The sequence below is a fragment of the Tenrec ecaudatus genome, chromosome 16 (genome assembly GCF_050624435.1).
Source record: "Tenrec ecaudatus isolate mTenEca1 chromosome 16, mTenEca1.hap1, whole genome shotgun sequence".
In the NCBI taxonomy this organism is placed as follows: Eukaryota; Metazoa; Chordata; class Mammalia; order Afrosoricida; family Tenrecidae; genus Tenrec; species Tenrec ecaudatus.
Genome location: NC_134545.1, coordinates 53,614,832 through 53,635,622, shown reverse-complemented (window position 1 = coordinate 53,635,622; position 20,791 = coordinate 53,614,832). Strand labels below are relative to the sequence as shown.

At 41.5% G+C, this 20,791-nt stretch overlaps 1 protein-coding gene across 1 annotated transcript in view; it reads right to left on the bottom strand.

The window, feature by feature from the left end:
- Positions 1 to 973: 973 nt before the first annotated feature.
- The window catches only part of DNAJC12 (DnaJ heat shock protein family (Hsp40) member C12), a 57,266-nt gene continuing 37,448 nt past the window's right edge, over positions 974 to 20,791 (bottom strand). The window contains exons 4-5 of the mRNA XM_075534558.1: positions 5,988 to 6,192; positions 974 to 1,276 (exon numbers count right to left, since the gene is read on the bottom strand). Coding sequence (XP_075390673.1) covers positions 1,191 to 1,276; positions 5,988 to 6,192 — 291 coding nt within the window. The 3' untranslated portion in view covers positions 974 to 1,190. The remainder of the gene's footprint in view (positions 1,277 to 5,987; positions 6,193 to 20,791) is intronic.

Here is a 20,791-nt window from a genome sequence, read left to right as displayed (position 1 = left end):
GTCAATAAAATGGTTTAAATTTGTTTAATTTTAATTGCCCTTGGGCTGATAATGAGTTTGAAATTCCTTCTGTGTTGTGATTTCAAAGGAGATCAGATGTACTCCCCGCCCCAACCACATACCCTCTTACAGCATGTTAAGTAAATCATGGCTCATCCATACAATGGAATGTTATGCAGCAGATTTTTTTAATAGTGCAATATTTATGTACTAAAATGCAAAAAATCTTCTAAACGCTATTCAATAATCTGAATAAATAAAAGGTGTAAAACTGTCAACATATGTGTTTTAAAAAGAAAAGAGAAAAATACATATGTAAATGTGCAAGATATTGAAGGAAAGATCTGCAAGGGGGAGCCTAGCACAAGCCTGACCCATCGTGAACCCCCATAAGCCCATCATAAACACAGGCAGTGGTGACGGTTGCATGCGGCCAATTCCATGTCTCACATATGGTAAACCTATACGTGCAGTGTAGAATTGTGTGTGTGACACCGTGATTTGAACTGTGCTGCATGGGGTTCTCAGAGGCTGGTTCTTCCACGTGCCTCAGGGTGGCCTTGAACCTCCAAGCCTTCCATTAGTAGTTGACGTTGATAACCATTCACATGAACCAGGGACTTTCCATGGCTTTCCCAAGAAGTTGCTATATTTTTCTCATTTGTCAAGGACCAGAGAAAACTCTGTAACTAAGGAGACCTTGCTCTTAATTCGTTTTCCTTCTTAGCTTTTTGTTCCTATTTGTCCACACACTAGAAAAATAACCACAGGATACATATAACCATCCAGCCCCATTTTCATAGCCAGAACATAATGTTGAAGAAAGTGTTTATTTCACCTCATGGGATGTAGACATGTAATTTCACGTTTCATTTTTAATCAAGAGAAAACATTCCTGATAACTCCAGCATTAAGAGATTATAATATACCAATGAAGTATTTAAATACAGAGATCAATATGTAAATGGTTTCTATAAATAACTCACAGGAAAGAGTCTTAGTCTATGAAAATATTGAGAGAAATTACTCTTCTGAAAGCTTCATGTTGTGAGAACGGTTTCATGAATGGAAGAATTAACTGACAATTCACAGGCGGGGCAAACCCCACGGAATGTGGAGGGGCAACAAGACTCCAAGTCGTGGCCTCAGGGATGGGCTGGTCCCTCCCGGTCGCGTGGTGCCAGGGAGCTTCATATCTCGTAGTTTCTGAACTTCCTCAGGAGTTCTGAAGGAGCGTCTCCAGCCCAGCGGAAATGAAGGTGCCCGCAATTCACGTCTGAAAAGGCATGAAGAGAGTGGAAAGACGATGTGAAAATCAGTAGTAGGAAGAGAAAAAGTCAAACCGGCCACAGGAGAGCCACTCGGTGAAGCAAATGAAACTATTTCACGGCAACATCAAAAGCCTAAGAGTCCGTCATTGGTATGAATTATTAATATTTTATGGAAACATTAACTTTGGCAGACTTTTGAATTCCTAGGAACAAGAATTTCCATTTTCATGGGCGACAGGACCTCACCAGCTTGTATGCTTAATAAGAAATGAAAATGTATCGATGTTTCCAGTGGTAGGAATTTTGACAATTGGCCAGCAAAGAAATTGGAAAGAACTTTCAAACAGCTGACCAATGTAAAAGGTCAGTGGTCGGGAATCGCTAGAAAACCAGTCATTCGATCCATGATAGTAAGATTTATTTTCATTAAAATAAAAACATTGTTGAAAACTAGAGAAAAGGCCATCTTCCTTCGATATCGGACGGAGCATCATTTGACAAAACACTCCCAGTCTGCCAATTTGACAATATTTACGGAGTCCATTAAAATGTATCCGACCTTTGACCCCAAAACCCACACCCAGAAATCTTCCTAAGGACTCCCCAAGGATTTACCTGTAAAGATGTTTATTACGCTACAGGTGACAGATGTTAAAAAATCAAACTCCACTCAAATCCACAGTCTACTCGGGCTCACAGTGACTGTCGGACAGGGCGAACCACCTACCCCTGTGTTTCCTCACAGAGCCTCACCGTTCTCCCGCGCTGGTTCCCACTGCTGACCTGGCAGGTGTCACCACTTCACCACCAGCCCGCCTTTCCAAGAAATCAAGAAACAACCTAAACTCCCAACAATGCGACCTTGGCTAAGTTTCCAAAACGTTAACAATTCAGTAATATTTATTGCTATAGAAAAAAAATGCTTATACCACATATATAAGACAATGGTAGTTACAAAAGAGTTCCTATATAGTATAATCTCATTCTTAAATTCATGCCCCTATATGGGTTTTTGTGTTAAAAAATAATTTTTAAAGCCAAAATGTTAGCAGTGGTAGAAATAGGTGTAATTTTCCATATATCTATCTATCTATCTGTGTGTGTGTGTGTGTGTGTGTGTGTGTGTGTGGTTTGCATGGTGGATTACTCTTTGGACTGTTAGCCACAAGGTCAGCAGTTCAAAATCACCAGCCACTCCAAGTGAGTGGTCCAGTAAAGAGTTACAGCTTTCAACTCCCATAAAGAGTTACAGTCTTGGACACCCACAGAAGCAGGTCTGCCTTGTCCTATAGGGTCGCTGAGTTGTAACTGAGTCGATGCAGTGAGTTCAAGATTTTTGGTTTATCCGTATTTTCTTTTTTCCCCAATATTCCTTGTGATACTGTTTTAGGTCCAAAGTATTGTAACCAAAAAAGTAGGCTACTAGATAACATATAAAATCTGTTTCCACTGATACTTTAAAATATTGTCTAAAATGCTGGTCAGGAAAAATAGCATTTATTTGTCCTTTTTCAGAGATGACTGAGTGGTTAGATGCTGAAAGAAACTTTGGCAGTCCAAGCCCACTGAGTGCTCGGCCACTAAAAGAAAGACTGGCGGTTCAAAACCACTCCTGGGGAGAATGGTGGGGCAAGCTGCTTCCCTTAAAGATGGACAGCTTTGGAAACTCTGTAGGGTTTCATAGCCTAAAGGTCACTGTGAGTTAGAATTGACTCAGTGGCACTGGGTTTTAACATATACAAAAATAAGGATTCAAAATATCAATAGTAGTTAGTTTTTTTTCTCTAGGTGATAAGATTATGAGTTGTACTTTCTTTTACTTAATTATGATCTCAGAGTTCTATAACCATTAGCTGTCATTTTTGTAGTTGTCATTTTTTGGTTTGGGGGTGTCTTGTTGTTGTTGTTGTTTTTAATCTTGTCAAGTTTATATTCTCCTAAAGCCTAGGAAAAGCTGTAACTAATTTTGGAGGTGATCCCAAAGGTTGGAGAATGGGATGTTATTGACCAGGTTACCCCCAAGGGTAACCTGAGGATCTGGGGAAACAATATAAAAATGCCTCGGAGTGACTTCATCCACAGAGGGAAGAGCCAAGGAATTTAGCCTCCCACTCCCATTCCTGATTGACTGTTGACTGTTCTGTTTGTCCTTAGCGCTTGCCGCCTGCTCTTTTGCTGCTAAGCAGGGCTTGCTGCTAAAGACTGTCCGCTAGCACAGAAACATAAAGCTTGTTGTGGGAGCCACAGGGTTGCCAGGGCCCAGGGGAGGGACACAGCTGCACATAAGCACCATCAACTGACTTCATTTATGTATGTGTTTTTGCTCCAAGATGCTAGTGTGCTACACAAAACTAGTTAATCCTAGAATTGTGTTTATTACAATGTTAAATGGAAAGGAAGTAAAAATGAGATGGTCTTGTATGTTGCTTTTTAGATGCCGTGTTTTATACTTACTGGTGGGGGCTACATGGTGGCTGCTCATCACACACAAAGCCATCACATGGAAGACTACAAATTAAGCATCAAGTGCTGCTTGAGGAAGTCAACAAATGTGCTGAAAGGTACTCTATGAGAAGCTACTCAGGCCCCAGTAAGCGGACATGAGTAATAGTCCTTAAGTGCTGACATAAAATGTGCACTGCAATAAAATGAAATCATAAATAACCATGCATCTGCACTTTGGTATATCAAACTCCAAATTTAAGACTCTGCTCAGAACAGCCAATAATCTCTTAAACGGCATTAAGAAGCACTGGTAAATGCATTCTTTGGCAAAATTTCATAACTCTCACTCACCAACAACTTCTCAGAGGGATGCTGTTCCCTCCCCTCCCCCCTCTACTTCATTCTTCAACCACAGGAAAAAGAGGACACAAGGCACACTGAGGGAATCAAAGTTGGCATCGCAATTTATTCTGATTAAGTATGGCATAGCGACATGCAGAATAGTAAAAAGACTATTAAAAAGAATGAGCTAGCTTTAAATGTAAGGATTTCAGAGAAATCCCTAGTAACAGAAGCTAACCGTGAAAAGCAAACCCTCGCTTCCCATGTATCCCACACTGGTCTAAACACGTATGTATATTAAGTTACTTACTCTGCACACATATACACACACACACAAAAGTAGGAGGTAGACACTAATATTTTTACCATGGAAAATTGAAGAATCCATGTCTAGGGGACACAGACTTTCTGTTCAGTATGATGGGAAAATCAGGGGATGTTTGCACAGCAAGATGTACATAATTAATGATGCTGAATTGACATGTAAAACACGTTGAAATGTCAAATGTCTTGTCAGACATGTATTTATCTTTTTTTTTTAACTAAGGTTGAATACAAACCTAGCTTGCCCAAGGTCACATAATAAGTAAATAGAAAAGCTGGTCCAGCTCCAGTGCCCACAACCCTGCTCTTTTTTTTTTAAAGATCTCACCAAAAAATGTGCATTTCCATGAACATAGGGTTGTATTAACATAACAAACTGTAGGCTACTTCAGGGTGCACAGAAGGACGGGGTGATGGAATACACACTGTCATTGCCTATGTATAACCTTTAAAGTTCCTTAAGTAAGATCCTATGATTGCTGGGATCTTTTAAATATGGAAACAACTATTTTAAGAGAAAGAAAAATTTACAGAAGCTTCTGAGAAGGCTGAGATGGGGCCCCGGCGGCATGCCTGGTTAGACCTGAAGTGTTCAGACTAGGCAGTTCAAGGGAACTCCACCTGGCCTGATTGACAGAAACAGCAAAGCACAGAGGCTCCGGGAGCCCAGACTCAACATTCCAGGGCTGAACTGAGGAACACTGGCATGTTTGCTGAGAGGAGGGGTAGAGGAACTCTTTGTACATGTGTGTTTGCATAAAAGGTTGTTTGTCTTGAATTCGGGCTTCTGCTTTGATCTGTTTGTTATATTATAACCGCTTCCAGTTACATGGCTACTACCATCAAAGTGCCGCCTCTACGGCAGGATCTCTTAGACGATCAGCAGAGACCCCTTCATCAAACTCCAAGAACATTTATGGCCACTGAGGGCTGACAGGAGTTGAATTAATAGTGTTGGTTTCCAGGAGTATGAGGATCAGCATCCCATTAGAACGTAGCCTTTAAGCAGAAGGTTCGTGAACATCCTAGAACCAAACCAAAAACCAAACTCACTGCCATCAAGTCGATCCTGACTCATGCCAACCCTAGAGGACACGGTAGAAAATTCCGCTGTAGGTTTCTGAAACCATAACTCTCAGTGGGAGTAGAAAGCCTCGTCTTTTTAAAAGCCACTCTCATTTAAAAAGAAAAGATAAGAAGATAGCAATTTCAAATTAGATTAGAGGACCAGTCAAATAGTTCAGGCATGTAACACACCTATCCTACCCAAACATAAGTGGATGGTAGATAATTGGCTAGACAAATTATCATACTAGTTCACAGTCATCTAGGATCTGCTATCAGCCCGGCACTGTGCTAAGCATTTTACATGGAGTTGAAAGCACCCTGGAATGTCCCAAAGTTTCCTTGGTAGAAAAGCTATGAACTAAAGTGCGTATCTTCTAGTTTTTGTGTCAATGTTAAGTACGTATCCTTTAAAGTACTACCCATTCCTTAAATTTCCCAATGCCGCACAAATTGGAAAAGGTTAAGCATGAATGCAATACAAAACAAGCCCTTTAATTTCAGACTTCGCATTCAGCCAAGCTTAGTGACAGGGCTTACCTGGAGAATCTGGACTTTGTGGGGAGCGTGCCTTCTCCAGGGACTCGGATGCTTTCTGCTCGGTTTCCTCGGTGCTCGGACGCCTCCCCTCTTCATTGACTGGTCCTCCCTCGTTCCAGTCCTTGTTTCCAGTCTTGTTGGTGGGAGTCTGGTCAGATTCTTCCAGCATCAGATCTTTTTTACCTCTGACAGCCCAATGCATTGACTGAACCAGGAGAGCAGACACAAAGACATCATATTAATACCTGTCATTTTCTGTATTTGAAGTTCAATATGTGGTCGCTCCTGACTCACTATTCCCAGTGCTAACTACCAAAATATTGTACCTGACTATTCACAAAATAGTGATTCAGAAGACTGATGGTATAAAGGGAAATCTCTGTCATGGGTATGCAGCAAAGGGCCCAGCAGCAGAGAGACGTAAAGCAACAGGTGATTCCTGTGACTGACATTCAGTGAATATTATTGTCAAATTTCCCTGGCAACCAACTCCTTTGTTTGTGTAAATAGAATTGATTCTGTACAAGGGAATAATTCAGGCATTGTGATATAGAGTTAACCTACATTGGTCCAATATCCCTCTCTCACGATTATTTTTTAAAATTAGTACCAGGGGCTAATCAATGACAATATTAATGGAAGATCTTTATGCACCAGGGAAATGATTGATAAGACACTCTACCATAAATTAACAAGGAGGTATCTAAAGACAGATTAAAAAAAACATAGATACAGGAATAGGTTTTAGGCTTGCACTAAATCCTAGCTCCAATTTAAGAACAATTAGTTCTTACATCACGGCCCTGCTTGATACTCACCCTCAGGAAGGGAGCACAGAATATAGGAGTGCTTTGGCAAAGTGTGATGAAGAAATTAGATGGTGCCCAGCTATCAGATAAAATAGCATCTGGGGTCCTAAAGGCTTGTTTGCAAACAAGCAGCTATCTGAGTGAGATGTCAACTAAATCCACATGGAAGAAACACACCAACATCAGTGACCAAAGGATTGTAAATCATATAATCCAGAGCCAAAGGAGGGAATAGTATAAGAGCCTAAATTGTGAGATTCTAGTTTGCAGAAGGGTATGGATGACAGTGGGGGACAGGATACATTTGTGAGATCCGTACAGAAATAAGCCTCTGGTGATTTCCCTCTAGCCTAATAGAGGGATGGGAAGAAACTGGTGAGAAGAGTGATTGGAGAGATGACTATAGGAGATCAAAATGATTAATCTGACTTGAACGGTTTAAACCTTCTCAATTGATCCCCCCTCTGATGCACGTTGGGGCCTGATCTGGTTTTCAACATTTTCTATTTTTGTTTGTTTGTTTGTTTCATATTGGGGTTTATCTCAGATGTATTTTGTCACTGGTGGTAAACCTCTTGAATTCTGGATATATGTTTTTCAGTTTATGAGACCCAGAATTAATGAACCTATAGAGACATCAAGTACAATAAGGGTTCTTGGGGGGGCGGGGGCGAGTACAGTGGCAAAGGGCTGTAAAGAGGCACCTAATATCAGGGAGTTCAAGAAGAAAGGAAATGTTTGGAAACTGATTGTGGTAGCAATTGCACAACTCTGCTTGATGTGATTGAACTGTGCAATGACATGATATCTGTATTATCTCCCAATAAAATAGTTGTGGGAAAAAAAACAAAAAAATAGTTGTGGGGGGAAAAACAAACAGGCTATCAGTTCATCAAAAAATGTACCATAAAACTATTATAAAACCAACAATTTCCATCTTAGTTCTGTAACTAAGATTGGGTTCAAAGAAAAACTTATGTCTATATGTTCACAGCAACACTATTCACAATAAACAAAAGGTAGAAACCACCTCGCTATCCATCAGCTACTGGATAGGAAGCTCGGTGTGCTGTGGGCTAGAACAGTGGTGCTGGGGTTAAGCGCTCTCAGGCCGTTTCTGACGCATCGCGACCCCACGTACTCCAGAAAGGGAGAAGCACAAACTACCTGGTCATGAGCCATCTCATAGTAGTTGCTATGTTGGAGTCCACTGTGCAACCACTGCATCAATCCAGCTCCTTGAAAGCCTTCCTCTTTTTGGCTACCCTCTACTTTACCAAGCATGATGTACTTTTCCAGGGATTGGTCTTGCTTAATGGAATGTCTGCAGTGTGTAAAATGAAGCCTTGCTATCCCCGCTGTAAGTATCATTTTGACTGTACTTCTTCAGAGATAAATGTGTTTGCTCTGACAATACATGCTCTGGCGCCCTTAGGATAGCAATCCCCTGCCTCTTCTCACACTAGGGCATTGCAGCTTTAAATCCAAAGGAGCGTCAGTTCCTTTCATCTGCAACAGGTGTTTAAGGTAAAGTCCAGTTCACTTAGGGGGTTCCAAATCAGGTCCCTCTACTGTGACCTATGAAGAGTGCTATACATCTCGAAAAGTCAAAATCGAACCTATAGCATGAAGCCTGGATTGCCAAAAGCAGAGCAGAAATGTAGTCAAAACTGCATGACTACCAACATATTATATTACAGATTCTCCCATTAGGATCTATATAAATGATATTAAGAATTTTCCCAAGGGCAAGTTGCTTTTCCCTACTTCACCCACCGACTAAAGTGAAAATATGGCTCTATTATTTGAAATCTCCAGTATAGGCAACTCCATGGACTCAGAAAGTAGATTAGTGGTTGGCAAAGGCTAGGGACAAGGAATAGAGAGTGGCTGCCTCTTGATAAAGGGATCTCCTTTGAGGTGAAGAAAATGTTCTAAGCCTAGAAACAACAGTACCTCCATAGCACTGAGCACCTGGGGGACTCGGGTCCATTACCATTAATAGGAATAAGTCTCTCTTAAGAATGTCTAATTACAATACACCGGCGTGAGAAGTACAAAACGAGCGTGGAATGCTGGGTTGTTCTGCAAAACAAGAGCCAGTTCAAAGGACTTCCCACCAGCTGAGTCAAGAAATTCTCATGCTTTAGAATGACAGTGCAATTCCATGCCGATAATAAGTAAAAACAATAATAGGGGAGAAGGGAACGCTCTTTCTTGCAGTAGAATGCCAGCTAATAAATGTACCAAAAATGATGCTGTTAAGTGCTGTCAGGTTGCTTTCAACTCATTATGGCCTATGTTCAACAAAACAAAATGGGGGGGGGGGGGGAGCTGCTGCTACCAAGGGCTCAAACAGAAAGTAAATGTTTAGAAAATGATGATGGCAACATATGTACAAATATGCATAATATAATTAATGTATGGAATGTTCTAAGAACCCCCAATAAAATGATTAAAAATAAAAAACACTGCCCAGTCCTTGTGTTGGAGCCCATTGCTGCCGCCACAGTGTCAATTCTTCACACCGAGGGCCTTTCTCTCTTTTGTGGCCCCTCCACTTTACCAAGAAGTCTTTTCCCAGGGACTAGGCTCTCCTGACAGTAGGTCCAAAGTATCTGAGATGAAGTCTCTCTAAGACTCTCTAAGTCTCTCTAAGGAGCAGCTCGAGTAAACAAAATAAAATATTAGAATGAAATGTGTAAAGACCTAGAGTTAGAAAACCAAAAAGGAAGAATATGCTCAGCAGCTCTTAAACTGAAAGAAGTCAAAAATATTCAAGACTCATCGGTGCTATACTGCACCCTGGCTGGCTCGTCCCTTCCTTGTGACCCTTCTGTAGGGGGATGTACAATTGTCTACAGATGGGCTTTGGGTCTCCACTCTGCCCCCTAGAATCTTTCAATCTTGGCTACTTGTAGTTTGTTTGTTTGTTTGTTTGTTGTTTCTTGAGTTCTTTCCATTTAAGATACACTGAGAAAATGGGCATATATAGAGGTCTAAATACAGGCATGTACATATGTACATATATATAATGATAGGGTAATAAACATGCCCATTTATATGTTAATTATTAAGGTAGCAGACAGACATTGAGCTTCTATTAAAGTGCTCCCTCAATCCAAGAACACTTTGTTCTAATAACCTGGTATTCCCTGATGCTCGGCTTCCTGACACAATCACTGAAGACAAAACGGGTGCATAAGCAAATGTGTTCAAGAAAGCTGATGGTGCCCAGCTATCAAAAGATATAGTGTCTTGAGTCTTAAAGGCTTGAAGATAAACAAGCGGCCATTTGGCTGAGAAGCAACAAACTCCACGTGGAAGAAGCACACCAGCCTGTGTGATCGTGAGGTGTTGCTGGCATCAGTTATCAGGCATGAAAGACTCAGAACAAAAATCATATCATTGTGAATAAGGGGGAGTGCAGAGTGGGGACCCAAAGCCCATCTGTAGACAACTGGACATCCCCTTACAGAAGGGTCATAAGAAAGGGACAAGCCAGTTAGAGTGCAGTATAGTACTGATAAACCATATACATTTCCTGTAGTTATTTAATGCTTCCTCCCTACTATCATGATCCCAATTCTACCTGACAAATCTGGCTAGACCAAAGCATGTACATGGGTAGAGATCAGAGCTGGAAACACAGGGATCCAGGACAGATAAACCCGTCAGGACCAATAATGAAGTAATGGTATGAGGCGGGAAAGGGGATGGTGTGATTGTACTGTGAGGGGGGGTGGCGTGGACAACAGAAAAGTGGGTGACGGGAGACACTGGTTGGTGTAAAACATTAAAATGTAATAATAATTTATAAATTATCAAGGATTTATGAGGGAGGAAGGGTTGAGGGAGAGGAAAAAATGAGGAGCTGATAGTAAGGGCTCAAGCAGAAAGAAAATATTTTGAAAGTCTTATATTGGCTCACGTGGACTTGTTTTTATTTTCTTCAACTTTAACCTGCCCTTACATGTGAACTCCTGATGGTCTGTTCTACAGTAAGGCCCTGGTTTTACCCACTGCTATTGAGCTTCCTGAGCATCTCTTCCCACAGATGTAGTCAATTGCTTTTTGTGTATTCCATCTGGAGAAGTCCACATGTGTAGCTTTCATTTACGTTGTTGAAAATAGTATTTGCAATAAAGAAGTCATTGATCTTGCAAATTTCTGTCATGCACTCTTCAGTTTCATGTCTATCATCAAGACCAACTACTCTTTTCCAACTACTGTTCCTTCCTCTTTGTTTCCAACTTTTGAATTCCAACATCAAAAATTATCAATGAATCTTGAGTGCATGTTTCATTGCAATTTCAGACTGAAGACTATGGTAGAATTCTTCAATTTCTGCATCACTAACTTTCATGGTTGGTGCATAAACTTGAATTATAATTGTATTGATTGGATTTCCTTAGATTCAGATAGACGTTATCCTATCACAGACCACATTGTACTTCAAAATAGATCTTGATATGTCCTTTTTGACAATGAATGCAATGCTGTTCTTCGTGATTATATTATTCCCAGTACAGTAAACCATTCAATTTCTGATTCAAATGGCCAATACCAGTCCATTCAGCCCAATGCCTAGAATATCGATCTTCCATTTCAGTTGCAGTGACTTCCAATTATCCTAGATTCATACTTTATACATTCCAAGTTTCTCATTATTAAATAAAGCTGTTTCTTCTCATTGTGGTCATGCTGCATCAGCAAATAAAGGTCCTAAAGGCTTCCTCCCACAGGCTTTAATGATTGTCATTATGGCCAACTCTGCTTTGAGAAGGCAGCTCTTCTTCAGTCATATTTTGAGTACCTTCTGACCCGAAGGGCTCATCTTCTGACATCATCTCTGACAATGTTCTGCTTCTACTCACTAGGTTTTCAGTAACTGACAATGTTTCGACGCTATCCAGAGTTTTCAGTGGTTAATTCCTCTGAAGTGGAAGTCCTTCTTCGTCATGGTCTGTTAGTCTGGAATCTCTGCTGAAACCTGTTTACTTTGGGTGACCCTGCTGGTATTTGAAATATCAGGATCATAGCTTTCAGAATCACAGGATCACACAAGCCACGAAAATATGCCGAACTGACAGATAAGTAACTCATAGCAACCCTAGGAAGGGCTTCCAAGACTGTAAATCTTTACAAGAGCAGGTAGTCTCATCTTTCTCCTGCTGAGCTGCTAGGGCAAATGAACTACCGGTGTTGTAACTAGCAGCCCAATACGTATTCCACAGTGCTGCCAGGGCTTCTTTGTACATACGTTACCTATGAATTTTTTCATTGGATTGGTGAATCAAGGATGGATGGATGGATGAATGAACACAGTGGAAAGAAAAGACTGGGTGGAGTGTCAATAATATTTCAAGAAGAATAATTAGGACAACATCAATCAAAATAATGAGCATAACTATATCTTAAAACCTGATCTGGATACTGTGGGAAGCTAGTCCCACAACAAAGAGTTCTGGTGGCAAGATAACTAGGTGCTTGGTTGCAAACCCAAAGGTAGGAGATTCAAATCTACTAGGTAAGAAGGAGAAAAGACCTGGAGAACTTTCCCCATGTAGATGACACCCTAGGAAAGCCTGGGGAACAGTTCTACTCTGTCCTACTGGGTCTCTAGAGTTGACTTGGTGGCCAAACTAACATTCTGAAGGCACTTCTGACCAGTGATACATCACCTCCGTTAACCAAAATCCCCAAGGAAACCACTAATTACGTGCTTCAGAAAGTTTAAACTCGGAAACAAATTATTCTTATGACATCCAGAATGTGTTGACTTCTACTTGGAGAAAGAAAAAAAAAGTAAGGCAAAATAGAGTGAAAAGCAAATAAAACAAAATAGAACATTGATTTTTCTGAAGTTCAAAGCTTATTGAATAAGCTCAAACATTGTGACATTTGAAATCAGTGCCAGGGACAAGGGGAGAGGCTGCTGGGTCTGTTCATGCATGCACCGTGATGGAGACGGCACCCTGCTTCTCCTCTACAGTTCACTTCCTCAAATGCAGGGAAGGAGTGGATGGACCGAAGGATGGAGGGATGGAAGGGAGGAAAGAAGGGAGGAAGGAAGGAAAGAAGGATACAGAGTGGGAAAGAAAGATGAGAGTCTGGAAAGTCTAAACTATCTTCCAATCCTTGGACTGCTAATTCTTGCCTAAGGGCAGCACTTTATTTACCAGACTAATCAAAGCAGCTTAAGGAGGAAGAGGCTGAACGTCACCAGCACTCAGCAACCAATGGAAGGAGAGGTGTTCATCACCTTCTTAAACAGCTTCTAGAGACACCAAAGCTTCTTACCACCTGTCTTGACAGTACAATCACTGGCCTCACAAGCAGAAGGCATTAGAAACAACTTGCCAAGAAGAAAGGTGAAGTGCAAAATCATTCAAAGCCATTTTGGAATCTTTTGCTAAACCTTTTATGATTTTTAAAATAAAATGACATGGTGTTATGTAGAGTAACCAATTTAGTCACAGGAAGCATGGTGGAAACTAATAAACACATTTTCAATAGAGACAAGCAAGTAAGAGTGCTGTTGCTAGCTGCCCTTGAGTCAGTCCCCACTCAAAGCAATCTCGTGTGTGTAGAAGAGGGTTTTCTACAGACATAAAATAGGTAGATCCAGATATAGTCAGGCTCTCTGACCTAATCCATTCAAGGAAGTCATTTACTCCCACTTTCATCCTCTCTCTGCCCAAAGACCAAAAGCAACATCCTGAATCCTCCTCCTCAAATAGAACCAGTCAACAGGAACACCAGCCCACCAACCTCCAAGATCCCAAACCCACTCCTGTAACACAGTCACTCCCACTCAACATCATCAGCACTCACACTAACCAAGGAGGGGAAAAAAATTACAGAAAAGCATTAAAATGATCATTGTGGTTATTTATGCAAGGCATTGCTGTTTTTTGGCTTTGGTTTTATTTTGCATTTTCTTATTTTTCTGTGACAAGATGATATGTGTGGTTGTTAGGTGCCATCAAGTCGGCTCCAACTCATAGCAACTCTATGGATGACAGACAAACCCTGCAGGGGCCTGTGCCGTCCCCACGATCGTTCCTAAGCCTGGACCCAGTGATGCGGCCACGGCGACAATGCATGTTGTCAAGGACCTTCCTCTTTTTGACAACCCTTCGACTTTATAAAGCATGATGTTCTCCAGGGATATGTCCAAAATATGTGAGACGAAATCTTGCTATCCTTGCCTGTATGGAGCACGCTGAACTTACTTCTTCGAACAGGTCTTTTTGACCTCTTAGCAGTCCATGACACTTTCAATATTCTTCTTCAGATCCACAATTCAAATGCACCCCTTCTGCTTTGGTCTTCCCTATTCAATGTCAAACTTCCACATGAGGATGAGGCAGTGGAGAAGACCATGACTTGGGCCAGGTGCATCTTAGTCCTCAAAGTAACATCCTGTTCTTCAGTACTCTACAGAGGTCTTGTGCAGCAGATGTACCTAATGCAGTGTCTTTGCTCTCTTGACTGCTGCTTCCATGAGCATTGATTGTGTAGCCAAGCAAAACAAAATCCTTGACAAGGCAAAGAAAACCAAAATCCTCACAACTGGACCAATAGGTAACATACTGATAAATGGAGAAAAAGGATGAAGTTGTAGAGGATCACAAAATTGTGTGTGTGTGTGTGTGTGTGTGTATGAAAGATCACAATTAGATAATTTCAGATTTTAATAATTAGATGTGATTTTCATTGCATTTTGCAATCGTATGCAATATCTTATAAGGGGGAGTTGCTGGGTGCCAGAAAAGTAATAGGTGTGGTATTGGTTTGGTTAACTTGATTTGAGGTGTTCTTTAGTTTGTTTTTTTTTTGGTTTTTGTATATGGCAACAGAATAGAAGGAGGTCAAAGTGACTTCCTCTGGAGAAGAGAAAGATGTCAGGAAAAAGTGATAAGGAATATAAAAATTCAAAACCCAGAGAACTGAAAAATATGAACCGTAAATGTCACACATCAGCTAGGCAGCCTATACACAATGAATTCACCACTATGGCTTAATAATTCTCACTGGAATAAAGGTGCTCACAGTTTTCTTTCGGGGTCCTGGTGGCACGGTGGTTAAGCACTTTGTCAAAGATCAGTAGTTAGAACCCCCAGCTCCCCCTGAGGAAGAACTATTCCGCGTAGGCTTTCATAAAAATGGACAGTGTGGGGGTCCGATGAGGCAGTTCCTTTTTTGTCTACTGGGTTGGCATGAGTCACAAATGACTGCACAGCAATGAGTTTGCCTTAGACAGGTGGAGAGGTCTGATGGCTCACGTGAAAGCTTCAGTGAAAAGATATTCTAAGGTAGTGATCTTCCTCGCCCATCCCTTTTACACATAAAGCAGGACAAAGGGTTTTCTTATTAGACTTCTGCCTGCTGATATTTTTCCAAGACTCATGTTGCTGTTGGTTGGTGGCATGTGAATCTGACACATGGCAGCTCTGTGTGTGCGGAGGAGAAATTCCCCCACAGTGTTTTCAAGGCTGCGACCTTTCAGTAAGGGGTCATCAGGCCTGTGACCCAAAGTGCCTCCAGGTGGGTTTGAACCACCAACCTTTCTGTTGGAAGCCAAATGCTTACCTAAGTGCACCAAAAGCAAGGCAACACCCTCAACTATATCTATGCTTGCATAGTGTGCCTCTCGTGCTCTGTGGTTGAATCAGGTGACTAATGTAAGAGGGGTGCTAAGCAGCCTGACTTGCACCCTGCACATCTGCACTTCATAGCTCTGTTCACAGAACCTATTTTCTAGCTCCACGAATGTCTTAGCTGCACAGACCAATGCTAGTTCGCTGAATAATTGCCACTAAAAAAAAACAAATGATAGCAACTTACAGAGAGGTAAAGAGAGTTGTTACAGCAAAATAATGATCTACCCAGAACAGAGACCCAGATAGCATGAGCTCTTCCTAAGCAGATATCTAGCCCAGGTGCAAAGGCCAGGAACCTATGGTCTGTGAAACTGGTAGGACTTGATCCTGCTTACTCAATGAAGTGGGCCAGGAGAACAACAGACCTGGGTTGGAGAAATGCAGTGAGAATGTTCCTTCGAAGCAAGGATGGTGAGACTTTGCCTCATGTTCTGTGGACATGCTATCAGGAGAAACCAGTCTTCAGAGATGGACATCATGCTTGGTAAAGTAGTGGGGCAGCAAAAAAAAAAAAAAAGCAAGAACCTTCGGCAAGATGGATTGACACAGTGGCTGAAACAAAGGGCTGAAACATCAGAAGGGCAGTGACGATGGTGCGGGACCGGGCTGTGTTTCGCTGGGCTGTACGTGGGGTTGCTACAAGTCAGACCAGCGCCATAGCACCTAACAACCACAACTCAATGAACTTGCTTATTATCTTTCCTTAAGGTTTTTTCCCACCTTTTCTTACATTATAGGGCAGAATAGCACTGTCCCATGGTGTTTTCTAGGCTGATCCAGCACTGGGGTATTACAAATATTGAATCCATATACCGGTAAACATTGGGCCAGTAGAGAGAAACGAGCGATCAGGTTGGATGAGCCACAGATCAGCTGAATAACTACACAAAACGGACTGCTTGTCTTGATCCTGGATCACTGGGAAAGAAGATTTTCCTTGCCTGGTGCTTTCTGACCTGCTTTTGGATAATGTCCAAATGGGACAGATTGTGTTTTGAACAGGCCCAGAAGGTGTTGAATTACACGCAAACCCCACCTGGCTGGGGAACTGTTGTCATGCAAACACAGCAGGAAGCTTCCTGGTACTCTGTGTCAAATTGGACAGAACCCAAGGCCGCCTTGCCCAGTCCCGGAATCCAGACACAATCAATAGACATACAGGCCTACATAGGGGTCACTAGCAGTTCCAACAAGCCCTTCCAGAAGGAATCTTTTTACCAAAAGATAACATTACCGTGGTGGGGGTGGGGATTCTATTAACTTACGAGAATTTTTTTTCAATATTTTGGCTATTGCAATCATTTCCCCCACCCATCCTAAAGGAGCTAGAGGCACAGACTCTCATCCAGACCCTGCAGCATGACAGTGATGAATGTCTTTGTTTTCAAAGAATGTACCCCAAGATCTCAAAGAACTGTGGGTACAGAAACCGTCATTGTATATCCCTTTGCTTAAACCAATGTCACTGTCAAAATCTAAATCGCCACTCTATTCATTGAACTGGAGGAATTTTTCAAATACTTTCTACAAATTGAACTACCAAGAGGACCTTCAAAAATGAAATAGAAAAAGTAACAAGAGACTTGGTGGAGTGGAAAACATACCAGCTTACAGAGTTATTATTCATGGATGAAAGAAATATGTCAGCCCAAAGCCATGGCTCACGGAAGGAATTCTTCCAAAGGGAATTACCTGCAGTGCTGTACAATGCTGCACAATTGCATTAGGACTCGCACCGCCTTAAATGCATTGGAACTGGCAAGGTTTCCAACCAATGCTTTTCCTTACAGCGATTATTAATAATAATTTTTGTGACTAGTACTTAGTTAACTTGTACTAGTGGTGACCTCATTATGTCAGAGTAAAGCTGCCTTCCACGGGGTTTTCAATGGCTGGTTTTTCAGAAAGAGGTTAAGTCAAAGGTATGGATGTTCATAGGTTTAACTATAAATGCATGGGGCAAGCGGACATGCATGTGTGTTTTAAATGTCACTTGAAATTCAGATCCTAAAGCTTAAATCATTTTATCATCAGAAAAGCATGTGTGAAATACCAAACCCAAATACTCTCATGGTGCCCTTTACCTACAGAGAAGGATAAACAAGATCAGTCAGATGATGAACACAGAAAGTATAATACTTATCATTAATTTCTCTAAAGTAATGAATGCAAAAAAACCAAACAGATGAAATAAATGCATGCAGAAAGTAACAACTAAAATGTTGTGAACTGAAATAAATATTCTTTGATGTTTACCCAAAAAAATCACTAACTGTTACTGCTATTGGGTAGATATTGTTAATTAATTTGGGGGTGGGAGGCGGCAATACAATAAGAGGGAAGTTGGTAACAAAAAAATGATGGAAGTAGGGCAAGACATTGGGAGATTAGCAAAAATTAAAGGCAACAGAGGCAAATACTGTTATGCACATAACCCTGAAAGTAGTGATCTACAGTAGATGCTTAGATAGACATGTAGTAGGAGAGAGATCGTGAGTATCCACACAAATATAGATTTGACAGAGGCTCTTTTTATATGTGTACATACATGAAAGTGGTGGAGGCACACAGACGAAAACATTGTGGAAAAAATCTTAGACATAACTAGACACTTTGCGGGAATGAATCAATGAGCCTGGTAGAACAGGACCATAATCACCAGGGACACCAAGCTCAATCAGCATGGCAAAGTTCACAAAAATAATGTTCTACATCCTGCTTGGGTGAGTGGTGACTGGGTCTTAAAAGCTTGTGAGCAGCTATCTAGAGGTACAACCATTAGTCTCTCCACACCCAGAGAAAACAAGAATGACGAAAGTAAAAAGACTAATGGAAATAGTCCAGTGGACTAAAGGACCATGCAAAGATCAGCCTTTACAACTCTGAGGCCAGAAGAACTAGATGGGTCGGCTATCACTACCACCTGCTCTCAAAAGAGTCACACCAGAAGGTCCTGAACAGAGGGGGAGAGAAACGTGGAACAAAAGCCAGCATCATGAAGAATTCAGGCTTGTGGATTGGACAGAGAATAGTGAGACTCCCAAGATTACAGGCCTTAAGCACCCTTCAGGTGTGGGAATGAACTCACCCCATGTTAGAATCATCAACAACTTGAGGTCCAAGTGGTAACATTCTTCCAAGTACAAAATACGGAGGGCTAGACACAAAGGATGGATGGAAATGAAACCCAGGGAGGAAGCTGAGTCAGTCACGGTTCATTCTCAGCATCTCTCTTTCAATCTCTCTGACTTTTCTTTCCCAATTTCTCCTTTCTCAGTCTCTCTCTCTCTCTAATGTAGATAGATATAGGTATAGGTATAGGTATAGATAGAGATAGATATATATCCCTCTCCTCATAGGACAAGATAAGATATAGAATTTTTGTATAAGACAAGATAGGGTATAAAAAATTTTTTTAATTTCATTATCTCTTACTTCCTGTTTTCCACAAACTTTTTGCAGCCCCCTGGGATTCTTCCTTTCAAAACAAGATGAAGGAGAGTTATTGTTTTAGTTTCAGAAGCGTCAATAATAAACTTTGAATGTTTTGCACTGCTCTGCCCAATTACTTCAAACGTTCTTCATTATTGTCTTTATTTTACCCCTTGGCAAGAGGTTTACACCATTATTATAAAAATAAGATCAAAAGTAACATTTTTGGACTATTGAACAAGGATGAATTAGGTCAAAATTCACTCTGGACCTGTCATGAGACATGTGCTGTGTATGTGTGGGCACACTATGCCAAAACAATGTGATTCCATCAATTCTACCCATTATATGTGTGTTTCTGCTATTTATACAGGTGCATGATTTATGGGGGGGAATACAGTATATGGAATAGGGAAGGAAATGTGAATTAGATCAAATTATATTTAAATGTAGTTAGAAAGAAAACTATCTTTAGCAATAACTATAAAACCATGCAAAGCTTTTGTATGAGCCACAGAATCTTGTAAATAACAGCCTGAGAATGTAGGAACCTCTAAAATTATATTTTCTATATAATATGTAAGTCAATAAATAAAATTAAATGTTGTATATTTAAGGTTTTATTTAGTAGCATGCAGAAAGGCTAACACATGGATTAAAAAGTTTCTCCACACACTGGGGGAGCAGGGCCCTAACCCACCCAAGGGGAGGGTATTGTTTCTGTCTCCACAGAAATGGGAGTGTGAGTGCAGACCCCACAAGAGCACTCCAAGCAAGGGAGACAGCAGTCTGGTCCGTGTGAGAGATGAAGATAATAACAACGTACAATCTATTGGGGCTAGGAGGGTGGGGCAGGGGGAGAGCTGGTACCAAGGGCTCAATAGAAAGTAAATGTCTACAAAGGAATAAGGGCAACATATGTACAAACATGCCTGATTCAATTGATGTTTGGATTGTGATAAGAGTTGTATGAGCCCCCAATAAAATGATTTTTTAAAAGAGCGCTCCAAACCTTGAGGACAATGTAACCACATGGAGCAGCTCCTAAACAGAGAGGTCTACAGCGTCAGCCCCAATGAGAGCCAAACCGACACACGCATATACATATACCCTCAGAAGTATGTGCTAGAGAGCCCAACACTAACCCTACAGGTTGGGGAGAGGGGCTGGCCTGCCACATCCACATGGAAGCAGACCAAGAAGGAAAAAGAGTGAGAGACCCCATACCAGTACACAAAGCCCTGAGGACAAAGTCCCTGCAGGGAGCTGCTAAGGCACAGGAGGACTGTAAGGCCAACAACAGCTCAAGACTTGATGTCCCCTCACTAGAGCACACTGCAACGAGGACAATTCTGGGGACACATGGCGGGGGGTGGGGGGGGTGGGGGGGGGGTGAGCCCAGTCTGATTCTCTCACACACACAGTGCAGTGAACCAAGAAGGGAACATAACAAATCAGCAATGGGAGCAAAGCAAAACGACAAAGCCCCTGAGGAACCCCCAAAACAGACTTCAGGCTAGGAGGGGCAGTTCCCAGAACCCCTCAGGACTAATTGGGAGCTAGTCATAAAGGTCAGCAGACAGACCTGGAATGATGCATGCTATTTCGGGGGGGTGGGGGGGGGGTTCTCTCTCTTTATTCAATCTTTTGTTTCTTTTTGTTTTGTCTCCATTATTGTTTGTTTGCCTACCACTATAAGATAGGCATGGGAAGCAAGCCTGAGGAGAAAGCAACGGAACCAACAGTCCCACAGGGACTTGGGGGAGGAGAAGGCAAGGGAAGGGAGTGGTGAACAAGCACACCATATACAGGGCAACAACTAGGGAATTAAAATCAACAAGGAAGATGTAGAGATCCTGGGTATGTTGGAGCAACAGCAAGCTAGCTGAGAGGA